The 17933-nt window shown below is 44.7% G+C and overlaps 1 protein-coding gene across 1 annotated transcript in view; it reads right to left on the minus strand.

The window, feature by feature from the left end:
* LOC105287490 (probable basic-leucine zipper transcription factor N) overlaps window positions 1–12532 on the minus strand; it is a 45256-nt gene extending 32724 nt beyond the window's left edge. Inside the window, exons 1-2 of the mRNA XM_011353088.2 lie at window positions 12450–12532; window positions 10284–10339 (exon numbers count right to left, since the gene is read on the minus strand). Coding sequence (XP_011351390.1) covers window positions 10284–10316 — 33 coding nt within the window. The 5' untranslated portion in view covers window positions 10317–10339; window positions 12450–12532. The remainder of the gene's footprint in view (window positions 1–10283; window positions 10340–12449) is intronic.
* Between the last annotated feature and the right edge of the window lie 5401 nt (window positions 12533–17933).

Consider the following 17933-nt stretch of genomic DNA (forward strand, 5'->3'; position numbering starts at 1 on the left):
TCGACTCGACTCGCCTCGCCTCGTCGTCGTACGTCTTGGAATCTTGGATCATCGAGAAAGAATGAAGTTTGCGGAGAGCGCAATTACTTTGCGGAAATGTTTGCCGTGTGAGCGCCAAGAAGCGGTATCGCCGCCTGAGACAATATCTCACTGGATATCGACGACGTTCATGCAACACCGAGAACGATCCGCTGCCTGAACGAACAAAGCTGCTTCTCGATACGGTAGCAAAGCTCTAAACAAATATCGAGTAGTCAATTTGGAGAGCTCTTCATCGTATCTACGTATTTCCAGAGCGAATGAATTAAAGATCAAAACAGAACAGTTTGCATCTTCGCATCGTGCCAGCGCGCGATTATTATAATATGTGTATATCTCTTCGTTTCGAGATGAAGCGTTTCTCTCTCTCTCTATTTTATGATCGCAATTTTATGGCGATGCTGGATACTCTCATAATGTCTGACCTTAAAACTGTTGAATGTAATAATAAAGACTTGCGAACTTTCAGTGTAAACTTGTTAAGACAAATATATATACGGAAAACGTATAAAGCAATCAAGTTGCTTAAAGTTACTTTGCCAAGTTTGATCTACTACGAGAGAACGTTTTACAAGAACGTCGGTTTCTCCAGATCGGTCACTTCTTCGCACGTAACCTAATACCGTCGAGTTCTCCCAGATCCTTTATCGCAGCCGAGTGTCCTCGCTTTCTCTTTCCCTTGCCTACATCTTACGTCTATGTTCCCCTCGTAGCGGCCCTGTTCTGGTTCCGATTAAGTTCCAGGCTTTGAGCAGGGTCAGGGTTGAACGCGGAGACGTACATGCCTGGAATATATTTCGACGCCCCGAAGTCGTGGAGAGGTAAACGCGAAAAAGTCTCCTCTTTTCCGCGATGCACTTATTTCCGAAATGGCTCGTTGAATCCATTACGACTCAAATGGACTCTCAAATGGAATTGGAGAGTTCGCCGAGAATCCCAATTGAAGAATGGAGATCGAGTAACGGCCAAGTGCCGAGTATAATGTTTTAACGTTAAACCGGAGAAACATTTTCGATTCCACGCAATTATACAGGCACTCACTTAAAATAAGTGGCTTTAAATTAATAAATGGTACTCTTCTTCCGCAGTTGGACGTTAGAAATAATCCCCGGAAATAATGGTAAGAAAGTTAAATTAACTCGATCTTACCGGCACAGCGCGATTTGTTGAGTAATAAAAGAATATCTATTTTCGCGCGCGATTAATCCGCCACGTAAATTCGAGAGGCCTTATCGGGACCCTCAACGTATTCTCGCAATGCCGAAGATGAGATTATATATATATATAGATGAATATCAACGTAAAATTCGCTTATTTCATCGTGCACTTTATAAGCTTCATTTAATTCTCGCGCCCCAATCCGGCCAATAATTCGTTTAAATTTTTCCGCGAGGCGAGATATTCTCTTAGCCGCGCACCGTAATCCCCCTTAGACCGTGAAAATACGTTTCTTCCTTTCGCGCAATTTTTCGACACTTGTGCTCTCGTTACTGCACGGTATTCTTTCGCCGTCACATAGAGATTCGATTTCACGTCGCGCTTCTAGCGCTTCATCCCTCTCTGACAAGCCTGCTAGGTTCGTCTGACTTAGGTAGAACGAAGATATCATATTGCGAGGGCGGGCTTTTGTTCAAATTGGCATCATTCTGTCTGAGCCGAGCTCGCCGAGAAATCTCACTCTCATGCGGATCACGCGTACGCTCCGCGCGCGGCGATACGAGTATTTACGAGCTCGTTCGTTCATCGCTCCGGTATTTCGCGAATTGTCATTTCTACGAGCGTACGAGGAGAATCGCGGATCGATCCTTCGTGGTATGCAAGTATAGAGAAGCAGTTTATTCATAGTAAACAAGTAATGACGGCGAATAACAGGAGCGGAAGTCGCTTGTGTAAGCCGCGCAAGGGTCAAGCGCTTTGATCAAAGCGACTGCATCGGATCCAAATACGGTTTCGTAAATGGTAACGGGCATATATGGAGCGATGGGAATCGAGAGCCGTATATCTGGATCTCCTTCAAAGCTGAATAAAACAGGTCTTTCGGATGGCAAATATTTTTGAAACGCTCGGAAATATTTGCGTCCTTCCTGCGAAATAAGACGTTGCATTGCGACGGGATAATGTAAAACACGCGAAATGGAGATATTTCGGATAATTTTAATTAAAACATTAGTCCCGGCCCTGATTCTGTCACGTCGCGCCGCAAAGTGCAAATGAAAGGGGCTATTGTCTTTTTTTCCCATTTCGCGCCTCTCTTTCTTCCGTCCACAAAGCCCCGATTGTGTTCATCGGACACGAAACGAGTTTTATACATTTCATGTCGGTTTCTCACTTTAGTAAAATTATCCCGGGTGATTTTGAAAGCCTCGTTTCCCTTCAACTCCTTCAGTTTCGTTTACGGGGAGAATGATTTGAATATTGCGCGAGTTGTTTCTTTTGCATAGTTATGAATAATTCAGCGGTTTGCTTGGATTCTGCTTTAACGGAATCTTGATACATAGACACAAAACTATTCATTGCTGGAATTAAAAAACATTCAGCAATTGCGGAAAATATAAATATATACACAATCGAGTATCGGCAAAGGAAGAATCATTCTCGGGATCGTGAATACTTTGTTTATTAATCAGCGTTCATTAGCAATCTGTCAGAACATTATCGAAAAGATTCTTCACGAATTCTCACGTGTGTAGTGTGTAGATGAAATTATAATTTAAAAAGATAATAGTCGCGTGAGAGTTGAAAGATGGAGAGTGAGTATAACAGAGAGTTACATAATTAATATGTTACGTATTTCCCGTCTGCCTTTTTATGAAGGACCTTATTATTCCTTTCGCTGATCTCACAGTCGGTTAATTTTACTTTTGATGCTTCTTTCTAAGAGTAATATCAAACGGAGTGACAATTAATTAACCATTTATTAGGGTTTATTAAAAGTTAATAAAGAGCAAATAAAATAAAGAGCAATGTCTTTTTCTCTAATTTTTTCTTTGATAAACTATTATTAATTAATATCTCGCGATTAGGCAAATAATAACTTGTCAAGAATTGAGATATTAAAGAAGAATATAAAAGTAGCTTTTATCTCGGTTCTAATGGCAATACTAATTAAAGACTGAGAAAAACGATAAAACTCTAGCAAGCTATTAAAATCCGGGAGTTTTTTTTAGTTTTTTCCTGTTTTTAGCGAGAAAGATTTCTCAAGTTTCCTCGGATTTCTAAAAGAGAGAGAGACTACTTCGAGTTAATGCACAAAATGACCCTCTCTTGTATCCAACGGCCGAATTATCTGGTGTCCCGATTTTTATTTCTTTTTCCTCCTCGCTGCGACTAAGGTACCTCGCATCTTTTTTCTGCAAACATTATAATGCTGTGCGTCACGTTTCAAAATACACTTCACATAGAAAAGAAATATTACAAAACGACGATCTCACATACAAAGGAAACATGTCGTACACGAAAGAGATACTATTTTGTAACGTCACACGAGAGGAACGTCAGAAATATTATTTCAGAAGAACTGACAGAATGTCCCAGAGTATCAATGTCTCAAACGCACAAATATTTATCTTACAAATGGAAGACGAAGAATTAATCGTCGTTTTTAATGTAAAATTCTTCCAAAATGTATAGCATAATGTGAAAAGTCACGATCTCGATGTTTTCCGAGTATGCCAGCATCGAACCAAAAATCGACTGTTTCGCGTTTATACATCGAGTGATAATCCGTTTAAAAGTAGGATGATCGAACAGTTATCGGGTGCGCACGAAATTCGCTACTACTGCTCCTCCTTCCGACATTATGGGACAAATCAATTCTCCGTCGAATGTTCCACACCGTTGCCGGCGCGTACGAACCCCGGGAGAGAAACGGGAATGAATATCGACGAGTTCGCGTGATGTGCGGAAATTGCGCGACGAAAAAGGAAGCCGACGAGCAGCCGAACAAACGGACGGACGGACGGACGTACGAACGGATGAACGAACAGCGCGACAGAGATGAGACGCAAGTGCGTCAGACTTATCTGAACGATGAGAGGGAATTTTCTTCCGAGTTATTCGAACCATGAACGTCACGGTGGACGCATGAATTTAATTTTTCGCCTTGCGACCTATCAGCTTTACGCGCGCCGAGGCGTGCACGCCGCGCGGGTACGAGAAGAGGAAACCGAGGAGGAGGCGACGGTAAAATGTACGCGAAATGTACTGTGCCACATTTTTCCCCCTTTTCGTGCCTCGCGTATCGCGCATTTGTATACGTCTGCGTTAATTGGACAGGTCGAATATACACTTGGCAAATGCACGAGAAAGCTGCTTTATATGGTAAATTTTCCACATAGAAATGAAGAAAGTATGTATATGGATTTCGACGGATTACATTGCGAAAGAAAGAAAGCGAAGCGCGCATGGTAACGTTGTAAAAACTGTACTCTCGATTGTTTTTTCGTCTAATTATTCGTATAGGGGAAACGCGCAATGTAGCGCGAATCTATTATACTATACAAACGCGTCTACGTGAACTCGATATTCAATTTGAAAGAAGCAAAGGATGTAACGTTATATCAATTAAAATATCGCGATTCTCTGTTGTTCCCAATGTCGTATACTTACGCATACCCGCTTTAATTAGACAGTTGCATACGTGTCTGGAGATAATACGAGGGGACAATGCGCTGCAGTAACATGCACTGATTTTTCTTTAAAAAAAGAAAAACGTTCGTTGGATCTAATACGAAAAAATTACAGAGTACTCGCAGGAATTAGCAACATTTATCTAGGGGATTCTCGACCGTGTGTAAGTAAACCTGCGTAAAAAGAATTGCGGCGTACATCACAAAATGAGTGTACACTATTACGTGCAACCGACATTAAAACAACGTGATTACGTGAAATCTGATACGCCAGGGCACTGTTTCGTCCGCTGTACAGTGCACATTTGCATATGTCTGCATTAATTAGAGAGCCGAATATTATACGATAATAACACGGAATAATATTACACGGAAATAGCACGGAGAAAATACACGGAACCCTTAATTAATGCACGTGAATTTTTTTTGAACGAGCAACACGTGAAACAGGCCAGTTTTCGAAGGTTCGATGAAACGGTGCTCAAATATTTATCTACGGGATTTTTCATCGTGTAAAAACGCACGTGGATCAAAGGATAAATCGCGTAGGCTTGAAGAGCCCACCGTGTAACTGACTGAAAAAAGTGTCATAATATGAAACCCGATGGCGTTTTTCGACCAGGCGCACGGCGCGCATTTGCATGTGTCATGCATTAATTACACGGCTGAATATGCACATGGAAATTACGAGGGAGTAAACTTGATTTTCAATTCACACGGTGCATTTTGCGGACGGAGATTACAAGAGGCAAGAAAATTTTTCAAGATTCCTTCCACGTGGTAATCCCCGTTTTATTATCTGACGAATCATTGGCTAAAAAATAAAACGCGCGCAAACGCAATACTAACATATGACAAACAATATCAAAATGATGGTATCGTTTAATTTTCAATGTTTTTAATTTTTAATGTTAAACGTTGTATACCACTTATTACGATATATTTACAAATTGAACTTACACACGTTATTTTAAATTGCATTTAAATTAAATGTCCGCTGATTATTTTTCTGATTTACTCGACTATATCCGAGTGTCATGTTCCGTTGGGCGACAATAAACATAAAATGTAAAATATACCGTTTTAAAATGCGCGATACGTAAAATAATCACGATGTTAACGAATTAATCCTATAACAATGACCGACCTGGCGATCGATAGGTGAGCGTAACACGATCGATGTACACAGTGCGGTCACGAATTACGCACGAAAAGCAGAGGAAGCTACTAGCTTCCGGAAACAGGCATTTGCACTTAGGGCTCTCTTACGGTTCTTCCGTCTATTTGGACGCATTGTGTTGTTTCGCGTCACGTTGTGCGTCGTAAAACGTCACCCAGGATATCCTGACGATGGGACAAACGGACAGGGTGCACGTACCCGGGTCGAATACAATACAGAAACCAACACGACAGATAGAGCACGCTGCGACGAAGCTAGCTGAAAAGCTAGCTATTCGCACACACCCTTTTGAAATAATGTTATACGAAACAGAATTACTGCGAGATATTTCTATCAGAATGTAATTGTCTACGTGTATCGAATAAGGATTGTTAGCGTTTCTCTTTTTCCCAAAATTATTCTAAAATAGATGAGGTATGAGATGCCTTTTACATGCAGATATCTACTATAGAATAATATATACGGGCGTACTCGTACATATGTAACACAACAGTCGCAGAGTGTCGGTCGTCGAAGATTACGTCGCGGACGTGTTCAGCAGCGAAATTAGCATAGACGACGATCAAATCAGTCTCTACGAGGGAACTATCACGTCGTCGTCATCGTCTTCGTCTTTGTCGTCGTCGTCGTCGTCGTTGACCGGTCGCGAACGCAATAGGGATGTATATGATGCCTTTGATGTTTAACACTGACGTTTAGCGCATACCGCGAATGCGAACGATACTCGCGTGACGCTCGGATATGCATCCGCCTCTCGATACAAGCGGCAGCTGTAGGTATTCGTGTGTACGCTATGGAATTTCCGTGTCTACGGAGCCGGATATCGGTACCTAGATGGAACGTCGCGATAATACCGTAAGCTTGCGTAACGAGAAACCCGTCGCTCTCTAGCACGAGTAAATATCGTTAAAATTCGCAATCACGCTTCACGCTTTAGTTATTCGTTCAAATCTGTCATTGATTGTTTCGGGCGCGGCGCTTCACGGGACGCTGGACCGACAAGAAAAATTGTTGTCCATTCATTTGCGGTACAATGTGCTGATTCGTCAATTAATTGATGGAAACTGAATTATTTTCCTTGCCATCGATCGACGCAGTTAATCAGAACCAATGGGGACAGATATCGTAACGAGGCTCGCGTTGACATTTTCGAATACATTTTAATGTTTCCCGTCGACACGGTTCACATACATGACACAAAAAACTTTAAGTTATTATTGTTTTTGAAATACCTCAACGATTGATAAAATTCTTAAATGTATTTTATAATTCAATGGCCGACATGGTCGCAGTTGTTCCAAAATTTCTGTCCTTCTAGTAACTCGACTAATTCGACATGATTGCGATAAAAGATTTATGCCCCTTTGGATTACAATTGCAACACCCGTTTGCAACGTGCTAATGGACAGGTATTCCATCACGGTCGAACGTGAGCCAAAATTGCACTGGCAGAGCGTTCAAATAACTGGGAATATGCTGACCGCGGGGCGAACCGCCGGCGTGCAACATTGAGGTATTAGTTGGAATTATCCGGTTTATATTCGTCAGACTATTACTTAACGTAATATCTTCCTTTTACGTAGATACTGCATGCTAATCTTTCATCGGCGGTTGACCAAAGTACGTACCTACTTGCCTCTGGCTACTAAACTAACCAGCAATGAACGTACGAGAAGAACGTTGCATGGCGAGTATGTCAAAGAGAACTCCAAATAAATTTGATTTCGACTTTGTTTGTTCGTACAATAAGCAACCACCTTAATATGTCCGCGCTACGGAGTTAACACGCACATTTGCACACACGTTTGGTCAGCAGTGCGGTTTATACCCTTCGAGATTCATTGTTTTCATAAGGAAGATCAACAAGAACGCTTCGTACGCTATCAGCAGATTTCAGGCGAGGATGCTTCTCTTAATTGAAGAGAAGGAGAAACGACATCGAATGTAGACAGCATCAGAATTATCATTTAGCTTTTGTATTCGCAGTGCTTTCGTCGGCGCGTTCAAGCGAGTTCCATCGGAGTTCGGAACAGAGGAATCGAAAATAAAATTTGGAAGGTCGTTCACACGTGCGAATCCGCCTCCATCACGCTATCGTGAGAGACAGACAGAGAGAGAGGGAGATAGGGAAAAGGGATGGATAACGAATGTCATTAAAAACCTATTTGCTTATCTCGTAGATGCGGTAATGTGCCGTTGGCAGCTAGATCCATGGCTTTTTCTTCGTGGCGATAATGGAGGGATTCGAGATTCCTATCATATCTGATTCCGACTCACATTTGCCTAATGCGTGCGGGACCTCGTCGGTTAACGAAAAATTCAAGAAGGTGGGAAAGTTTTTTTCGAGATAATCAACGAGCAAAATCTTGATACCTTAATAGCTCCACACTGATATACGATGGATAAACTGAATTTAATACACTCTGGAAGCTTACGCATCGACCAATGCGCAGCCTGATATTAAAAAACAATTCTCATTAAGGCACGATGAGTAATTTCACGAGTATAACGCAATGAAAACACGTCCAAATCTGGTTTAAGCGCGCTAACGAAACAAATGAGATACAAGATATGTACAATTTACGACGACGACGCATTGCGCCGCATTAATATATATACGTAGCACAGATAAATCTGCTAATTAATACCCTACTGTTAATTGCGAACGGTACCGTCCGTCCGAATGGCGAGCGAAACACAGTACGTTCCCCGCCACGAAACGTGTCGATTAATATCGATTACGTGTCCATTACGACACGTGGCCGATTCGACGTAACCGTGGAATCGTACGAGGCGATAACGAGATCTAATTCTGTCGCGTACTGGATAATGAATAGCGAGTAACGAGTAACGAGCAACGGTTGCTGGCACCTGTCTGCTCTCCGAGGAGAGCTGTCGTGTTTCCCCACCGATGCGGAATTCAACATGATAGCATAACACGGCATTCGATAATTGGTTATTTTCGTCATCATTTTAGCAATCGATTAATGTGTAGTAATTGCGCGTGTTTTTTCCACCCGGTGAACGGTCTCGATTATTTATTCCTGTTATATAATATTACGTATTTTTATACGATTATTAACTGCAGTGATTCTGTAATGGTAGGAAAAGCAAAGGTCATGAAAGCATCGGGAACATTTTGCGTTTCCCAGGCAGTATCTAGCATTGTGAGCCCACAAGGCCACAATGCACGTTATTAAATAAATTGTTGTTATTATGACTGATTATATTAATTAAGTACAGATGGTGTTACTAAAACAGCGACTGGTGATTAAAATAAATACTTGTTTGAATTACTGCATTACATTTTCATTTTTTTTTGTATTTTTAGTCTGACCTGCTCGTGGTCCGTTGCACGAGAATCACTGCAGGCAGTAGAAAATTAAATGAAAAATATGAAAAATACGATTGTCATAAAAATTGATAGTATTTACATATCACATGTGTTTGCGTATTGAATTCAGTACTCATAGATCGCTATGTCGAGTGCACTTGTCGAACGCAAAAAGAGCATTTCCCCGAAGACCCCTTCTTCGTCTCGAGTTACTGTACTCGAAAACAAACGTACATGCGCAAGAGAATCACAAAAACGCGATCAACTTTTATTTGATCGATCTTATTTGATATTTCATTACAGTTCAATTATAACAGTAACACGAGATTCAAATCTCTCGTCGTTTTTCTACTCGTTTCTAGCACCGGTCGCTTTTCCCGTTCCTCTCGCCTAACCGTGTCTCTACCGGGTATTAACCCGGTAGAGACCCGGTAGCCTACTTCTCTCGACGCCAACAGCCCGAAGGCTTTCGAAAATACTTCGCGCGACTGTTCCCGACGTGGCCGCTTTGGCACGAGAGCATAAAGATAACGATAACCGCCTTAAACTTTGCTTCGAGTATCAAACATTTCGGCAAATCTGTCATAGGAAGAGCGCAGAAGGGCGCGCATGTAAGTTTAATAACTCCTAATATGATATTTCTCGGGACGCGCAATATCTATGTAATTTATCCAAATACGTGTAAGTTTCTCTCTCAATTTCATCAGAAATTTTGCATAATAGTAATGACATAGATCTTCATCATCCTTCGTGTCCTACCTCGATTTTGACAATTTTCACAGGACTGTTTACATCAGGAAGATTACATTGTTCATCATCTTCTTGTTGAGAAGCACAGAAACTTACATCGTCTTCGAAGGACGTAATTAAAAGTTTAGACTTTATGCATAATACGAGATGTTATACATATAGGTATTATATAATTCAAACATTAATTTACTTGATTAAACAGTTCTATTCATTTGCATATTCATTAGGTCCTTTCCACACAAGTGCTTCCGAAAGTAGCTGACAATCAGCGGTAACCCTCGGCAGTGAATGAAAAAAATCCTGCGCGCGTGTCCTCGCACCGAAATAATAAAATTACATTCAATTTACTCACCACGTCGGCAACGTTGCCGGAGCCCTCCCTCATGCCATCCCTGTCCGTGTGTCCCCCTGAAAAATGACGGATTTAATTATCCCGTCGGTTTCGCACGGAGGAAAAGTGAGGACAGGAAACCTTGGGGCGGGAAATGCAGCTAGAAAATGCGGCCAGGAAAGCGAGACCGGTTCTCACGCGACACCCGACACTCGCACACGTGCGCCGCAAATCGCCTGCATTTGGTCAAATCGCCAGAAACAGGCAATAAGCGAACGACAATCGATCGGAAGAGCTGCTGATTGGAACCGCGATGCGATCAATCTCGCGCGCGTGGAAATTTTTCCGTTGGTTCCCGGCGCTATAAATCACCCACCGGTGACCATCGGGACAGAAGATTCCGCACGTTTCGTACAATATTTCTTCTGAATGAAAATATAGCTAATAGAGATAAGTGATTCGGCACATGGAGCACCGCTGAGTACGTGAAAAGTGGATCCGGCCATCTTCGAGCTGCACTTTCCTACTGCTTGTTTGCGTCATGCAAAATGAAACGTGCCCGAATAACCTGGGCACGAGTTGGAAAAGAAATTTAATATTAAGAAAGAAAGGAAAGATTGAAGGAAAATCAGGAGAAATAGAAACAGGAGATTCGCGGTGGAAAAGAAAATGACAGATATGGCTCAGTGCGTACTGCGTGCAAAGACACACTTTATCATTAGATTTCATGAAACGCAGTGCTCTTACACCGCTTAAAACAAAATTACTGCTCAAGCGAAATCGAAACGCTCTCTCTCCTCAGGCACACAGTCTCTCTTGCTGACAAGCGTTTTCCCGTTGCAACGCGCACATAGTACCAAAAATAACATCATTCGATTTACAATCCGCAGAAAGGTAAATGGACGTACGTTTGCCGCTCCAACTCCGAATCATAAACTACCGTAGACTTTCCTAGACACCTAGCCACCCACCCACTCACATACACAAACACATACACACGGGATCGATAGCCTGGGAGCGTAAAGGGTTAAACTACCGAGCACGCGAGCGAGCCGACTTTTCTTCGATTCGCTGGTGGAACGAGGTCTCGCGGCGCAGAATTGTGTGTTTCGCTACCACGCCGCTACTTTCTCGCGAAAGTACGCTAACCGGAGAGCGTACGCGGTGGCGAAATCGCGCCGATTACAGCGTACTTCGGAGCGTATTGCGAGTAGCTGTCGTGGCGCGTTTAATAGGATCGCCGCTCTAATACCGGTAACTAAAACCGGTTAGCCAAAATGAAGTTCGCGTACACTATCATGGATGTATTTAGGGAGTGGTCGAGCGTGCAATGCGAAGGACCGAGAGTTCGCCGAGAGTTTCGGTCATTTTCTCGATTTCATCGCGCCGTTTGTTTAATTTTAGAATCGGAATTTATGACGCACAGCGCGCAGCGTTTCGCCGATCAACGCTGAAACTGATATAATTTTTATTCTATCTCGTGTCAACGCGCGACAGCGCGCGTTAATCGCCATGCTCGTTGTCGCGAAACAAACGAATAAACGAGAAGCTCCACTCTGCCGTGCGTTTGTGGTGACGAAATTCAAATTCAGTTGGAATTATATCGCTTTCACAGTGGAACGTGAAACCGGTGGAACTTTAATCGGTCCAGGTTTTGGGCACCACGGGGGTGCCTCGATACGCCGATTGTCACGTTTGTATGGTAAATTAAACGACGGTTTCGGTCGATTCGCTTCGATTCGACGGACCGGCCTAATTTTTCACACCACGGGGCTATTTCAGCACGAGTCGTCACGTTTTCATGGTTGATTACCGATGAACCTTGGATCGTTTCAACAGCGCGGCGAAAACTTTCGAGAAAAACTCAGGTAAGAACGGAGTTCTCGTCCGAGTCGAGAACAATCAATCTCCGATTATTCCTTTTTTATCATATTTTGTTTATATTAAAATTTCATGTCGCATTACTGATCGCGTACGTGTTTATATGCACTTATTTATATCTAGCATGCATCACACACACATACCACAGTAAACATATAATTCCACCTTGCCATTTTCAGCGATTTCACGCTCCTATTATTCGGATACGTTGCGGAATTCCAAGTATCCGAAAGCAATCCGCGGAGAGTTTCAACAGTGTCAGCACTCTTGATTTCTGTTTACAATGACACTGCGCGCGGCACTCACCTTTTTTACGAATTGGCAAAATCTTGGCGATCCTCGACGCGCCCGCGTAATCCAGATCTCGATCGAGGGACTGCTCCTCTCTATCGCTGACGTGATCGTCGATCCGATCCGATATTCCGATTTCGTCGCGCTCGTGCAACACCGATCCTTTCCGCTCTCCTTTTTCCAGCACAAAAAAGAGAGAGGAGCGAGAAAGAGAAAGAGCGGGAGGAGGCTCTTTCTCTCCAAGCGGCACTCGATCCTAACCTCGCACCGCACACCAGCGCACAGGTACACGACTCGTCGCGCTCAACACAGACGCGAACGAAAAATCTCGGTTGATCTCCGCGAGATTTGCGTCGTGTCCGTTAAATCCCGGCACTTTCGCGCACAATCACACAGCCGCGATAATGAAAAAAGCGAGGGAAGAGTCGGAACGTTAATCCGCTCCGGTCAGCTCCAGCCAACTTGGCCGTTTATATCGCGATCACTCGTAGAACATCGTGGACCGGCGTGCCATCCAGGCTCGTCCCTTCACTCGCGTCATTCATCCGAATTCGTTTCGGAGCCGTCGCCATTCGGAGGAGCCGAGATTTCGGCAGGTTTCATTCTTCTACGCTGGAATTCGAAAAAGAATATTGCCGCGTATGAATCACTCGCGCATCTCCGGACGCGGACGCGATCGACGTCGGGGACGCATCGCACTGAAGTTGGCCGAAAGATCGATTTCCGCGCGGCGGTTCCTCTCGATCGTCGCGCGGCACGACCGTCAGTCGAACAAAGAAGGGGAGGCCCGCTCTCTCTCTCTCTCTCTCCGTCGCAGCGATCATCTACCTGTCACTTTGCGAATTTGAACTTTCCGCTAGACTCGCGCGCGCATTCGCGCGTTCGCGCACGAACTCGACGACGACGGACCGGCGCGGGCCGAGAGAAGAGGGACGCCCCTCGCGCGCGCAACGCGGCGGCAACTTCGCGTGGACCTCGTCCGTCGACCGACGCGACTCGACGGGACCCAACGGGGCGGCTGAGAGAAGGGGAAGGGGGCAACTTGAGACGCGCGACCGGACGGCTTTCTCAAAATTGTCCATACGGCGGGTGCACTGCAGCAACAGCAGCAGCAGCGCGGGTTCCCTCGTCGCTCCTTGCGGTTATAACGGCAGAGACGGGAGAAGGAAAGACGAGATTAAAGAGGAAGCGAGAGACGGAGAGAGTGAGATGGCAGGTATTATGAAGTGGTATACGCGACTTTTCAAAAATACCACGCACACCGACCAATCGCGGTACACGCGCGTATGCATGGGCGCGATTCGGCGCCGCGGCCGCGCGATACCGACGGGCGAGCGAGCGAGCAAGAGAAAAGGGAGGAAACGGAGCCGTTACGCGCGCGCGCGCGCGCGCCTACTCGCTTGTGCCCGCGTCTCGCTCCGATATATATACGTAACGTACACGCCCGCACGAACACACGCACACAACGGTCGCCTAGGATACACACGCTCGTGTCTGGCAGTAACACGTTCCGCCTGAGATGGCGGAGGATGCTGACGCGCTCGCGCAATGCAGCAGCAACAGACGAGCGTACGGCGAGCGTGCGCGCGCGCGCACACGATCGGTGTCACCGCCGCGCGGACGCCAGAACGCGTCTTCGCTTACGTTCGCCGACGATACTCACCGACCGGTATCGCCGCGACGTTTCATTCGGATGTGTCGGTCGCGGTTGAAACGCGCCGGAGGCACGGACAGTCCGCGGCAACAGAAGCGACGATCCCGGAGGTTTCAACGAAGAACATTCACGTCCGGTTTGAGCGAACGCACGACCAACCGACCGACCGGCCGAGGTAACTTAAACTGAACGCCAGCGCGCCTACGGTAAACGAGATTAAACCTACGTGCCGGCGGAACCGCGCCGCCAACCAATCGGCAGCGCGCTTTATGCCGGTCAGCCAATCGGCGCGAGCTCTAACCTGGCGAACGGTTATCCCAGGTGCAGCCAGTAAGGCGCCATTGCGTTGGCACGTTACCTGCCTGAAGTGAGTTGGAAGGGGTCGAGGAGTACGAGAGGACGCGTGACAGAGGAGGATAGAAAGCGAAAGAGAGGAAAAGAGACAAAAAGTGTTTGGAGAAACGGCCGAATTACACCGGTCTTGCAAGGAATCGAGTACGGAATCCGCGTTCTTCCGCCGATCTCCTCGATGATGGAAGCCTTCGAAGACGCATGTAACGTTCGAGGATCGCACGGCGATTCCGGTGCGCTCTACGTTTTTCCGATCGTCCGAGACGTCGTATCGAATCGACGTGGGTGTTCTCCGCTTCTTTCACACATACGCACACGCGCGAGAGCCGCGCGAGCACGCACACACGGACACGTGTACTACGCGCATAGGGACGTCGGCTACCTGTCTTTTAAACGCGTTCGGTATTTAATCTGACGATACGTCGATCCGGGAGGGAAAAATAGGGGTTGAATAAGAGCCGCTTCCGTGAAAAGCGGATGAAACGACGAGAGAAAGAAAGAGAGACGTCATTTATCGCGTACGTGGAGTCAGGTTCAGCAATACGAGCGACCCGCAAAATGAAATAGTATAATATTCCTTAATGTTGATTAACTTAAGCGTTCCCTTAATCGTATTAAATTAATCATTGATTAAAATTAGAAAGTCTCTTTCTTTCCCTCCTCTCTTCTCTCTTCCTCTCTTTCTTTTGGTATGTATAATACAATACATCGCGGTAATTGTGATGTATTCCGTACATCGATTCCGTGAAATAATAATAAACAAAGCTACGAGTACGAGCAGACATTCGATACATCCAAATGCGTAATCGTTAATTAATATCAAAACACTATTGTTAATTATGTTAATTAAATGCGCTCCATGAAAAAGGCTGGTGCGCGTATCACGCGACTAAACATCGCACGAGTAAATATTATACGGCGAATAAATATTAATGTCCCAGAATTGGTCATGTGTGCCAATTATTCGATTCGCGCCACGCCGTCTCTCTCATCGCGGAATTAACTATAATATAAAATCATTGAAGCCACAAATAGAGAGAGAGAGAGAGAGAGAAAAACAGAAATAAGTTAATTAGTTAGTTAATTACTTAGTTTATTATTCCGCAGCAAGTAAGTTATCTCACGAATCAGGAAAACTGGCATGAGCGACACGTTCAAGTGAATGATGGAACGCGCGAAGGAGTCTTGCAGTAATAGTCGGCAAAGTTCGAGAGCGCGAGGAGAGCAGTACGAGAAGCGAAATAGAAAATTACGGGGATATAATAAATCCCGTACCCGGCTACCGTTAGTGAATTATCTGCGAGTGTGAGGGAGCCGAGGGGTGAAAAGACTTCATTTGCATGCCTCGCCGTCTCTGATATCTATTAAGGAGATAAGATCTCGGCATGGCGGATACGATGACCGCCAGAGAAGTTGGCGTTTCGAGTGAGGCTTTCATTGCAGAATGCTCGAACGGATGAGAATACGTAGGCGGACGACGATTCGTCTGGATGAACCCGTTGCACGTAATTGGCGCGTACGCTGATGATTCTCGAGTAACCGGGACGTCATCGCGAACGACCGGGCATCAGGGGAGCGCGAGGGAGACCACGCTCGCGTTTGAAGAAGTTGCAAGTTGTAACGCCGTTAGATCGACGACGCTTCCCGCGGCGAGGTCGATTTTAACGTTTTGCGGTTCGACGCGGCCGTAACGCGTTACTTCGCACTTTCGCAGATGCGATTCCGAAATCTGCGCGCGTAACGCCGATTTTCCGCCCGCGGCCACTCGATCAATCCTCATCCAAGCGAGCCTCGGCCAAACGAGTTCGCTACTGGAACCCGGAAATCGCTGCTGCAACTGTCGTCGGCTATATTATTGGAGTTGGAATCTAACAAACAGCAAAACGGTTGAATTAAGTCCAAAATATTTGAATGCAGAGAGAATCGAATAAGCCGCTTACTCTAAATATTCGTGTATCGATTTAAACATTATGTTAGGCTTGGAGCGAGCAATCGATTAAGTCTCTTATCGAATGCGACGTTATAAGTTATAATGTAGAAGTTATAATGCTACGAATAATTGACGTAGAAGGTCTGTCTTGTCTCATTGTTCGTTGTCTCCGATCTGCTAATAACAAGCTTCACAATTACGCCCTTCATCCGTGAGCGTTCTTGAGAAAGACACAACAGCGGTTTAGCTATTTAAACAAGCATACGGCAGTATAATTTCCAAACAATTATCTCCGCAAAAATAGGACACGACTGCAGAGGAAATGCTCTCGGTATCATCTCTCGGCGAGCTAATTTGAAATTCTTGCAAGGAGAAGAGTTATAAATATTAAAGTATGATATAAATTTGAAAAATAGGAAACCTCCTTAGTATCGGATTAAAATGAACATGTTCTGATGTTTTCGAGCAAGGATTGACTATTTAAAAATATGTTACATTATATATCTTATATATAATTAAATATATTATACATATATCTAGTAAATATACTGACAAGAGTTGTAACATATATTCGTTCCGTCTTTTTAGTGTTTTTAATAAAATTTAATTGCATGTTGTAATACTTTTAACATGTTGTTAAAAACACTCAACAAACGGGGCGGATATATGCTGTAATCCAATGTAAATCGGTATCTAGGACATCTTCCACGCACAAATTGAAGAACTTGGCGGTTCAAGCTCGTTGGACGTGCTCAGCCGGGTGTGCTTTAATAATGCATGACAATCAGACTGAATGCGCGGGAGGGATCCCGTGTTCTCGCGCGTTTAGCATAAGCTCGGCGTACAGTTCCGCGTGGTCGAACGACAGTATTGCCGCAAAAGGGAAAGTACCGCTCCCTTAATGGGATGCCCGTTATGTGGCTTCCAAATGTTTCCCCGTCTTTCATAGCTAGTGCAGCGAGGACTTCCTCGTTCCTGCGCGAAAATTTTAACGCTAGCTGCACGTTGAAACGCAGGCGACACTCAGACACGGGAACGCGCCGTAGATTCCTGTGTCTCGTTATTTTAAATTAGAGAGAGCCCGCAGTGCCCCGAGAACGAATGCACCAACGGCGAGCCGGATACTTGTGTGTTATTCTATCTTCATCTGCGCATAAAGCCTGGCTCTTAGACGCGCGCCGGAGCTAAAAAATTTATATGCAAGCACGTACATTGTATATATAAAACGCGACAACACGCAAGTCGCGCGTTTCCTCTCTAGCCGGATATGTATCGTACCGGAGATTGAATTTGAACAAGGACGTTTGTTTCCCGATAGCTACGTAGACTCGCAATAAATATTGTATCGCAATTTCCGCGAATAATCGCTGTAATATTTCGTTGGAATACGGAAGGAGCGCAATGTGTGTGACGACATATTTTTCTTGCAAACATTTTTCCTTTCTTTATTACCTTTTTGGCCGCGTTTTAACGTAAACTCGTTGCTGCGTACGTCGTGATACTAGTAAATTGCAATATACATATATAAAAAAAGCTTTTTGCAGGTATTAGAGTGGATGAAGGG

Source organism: Ooceraea biroi, chromosome 5, assembly GCF_003672135.1.
Source record: "Ooceraea biroi isolate clonal line C1 chromosome 5, Obir_v5.4, whole genome shotgun sequence".
Lineage (NCBI taxonomy): Eukaryota > Metazoa > Arthropoda > Insecta > Hymenoptera > Formicidae > Ooceraea > Ooceraea biroi.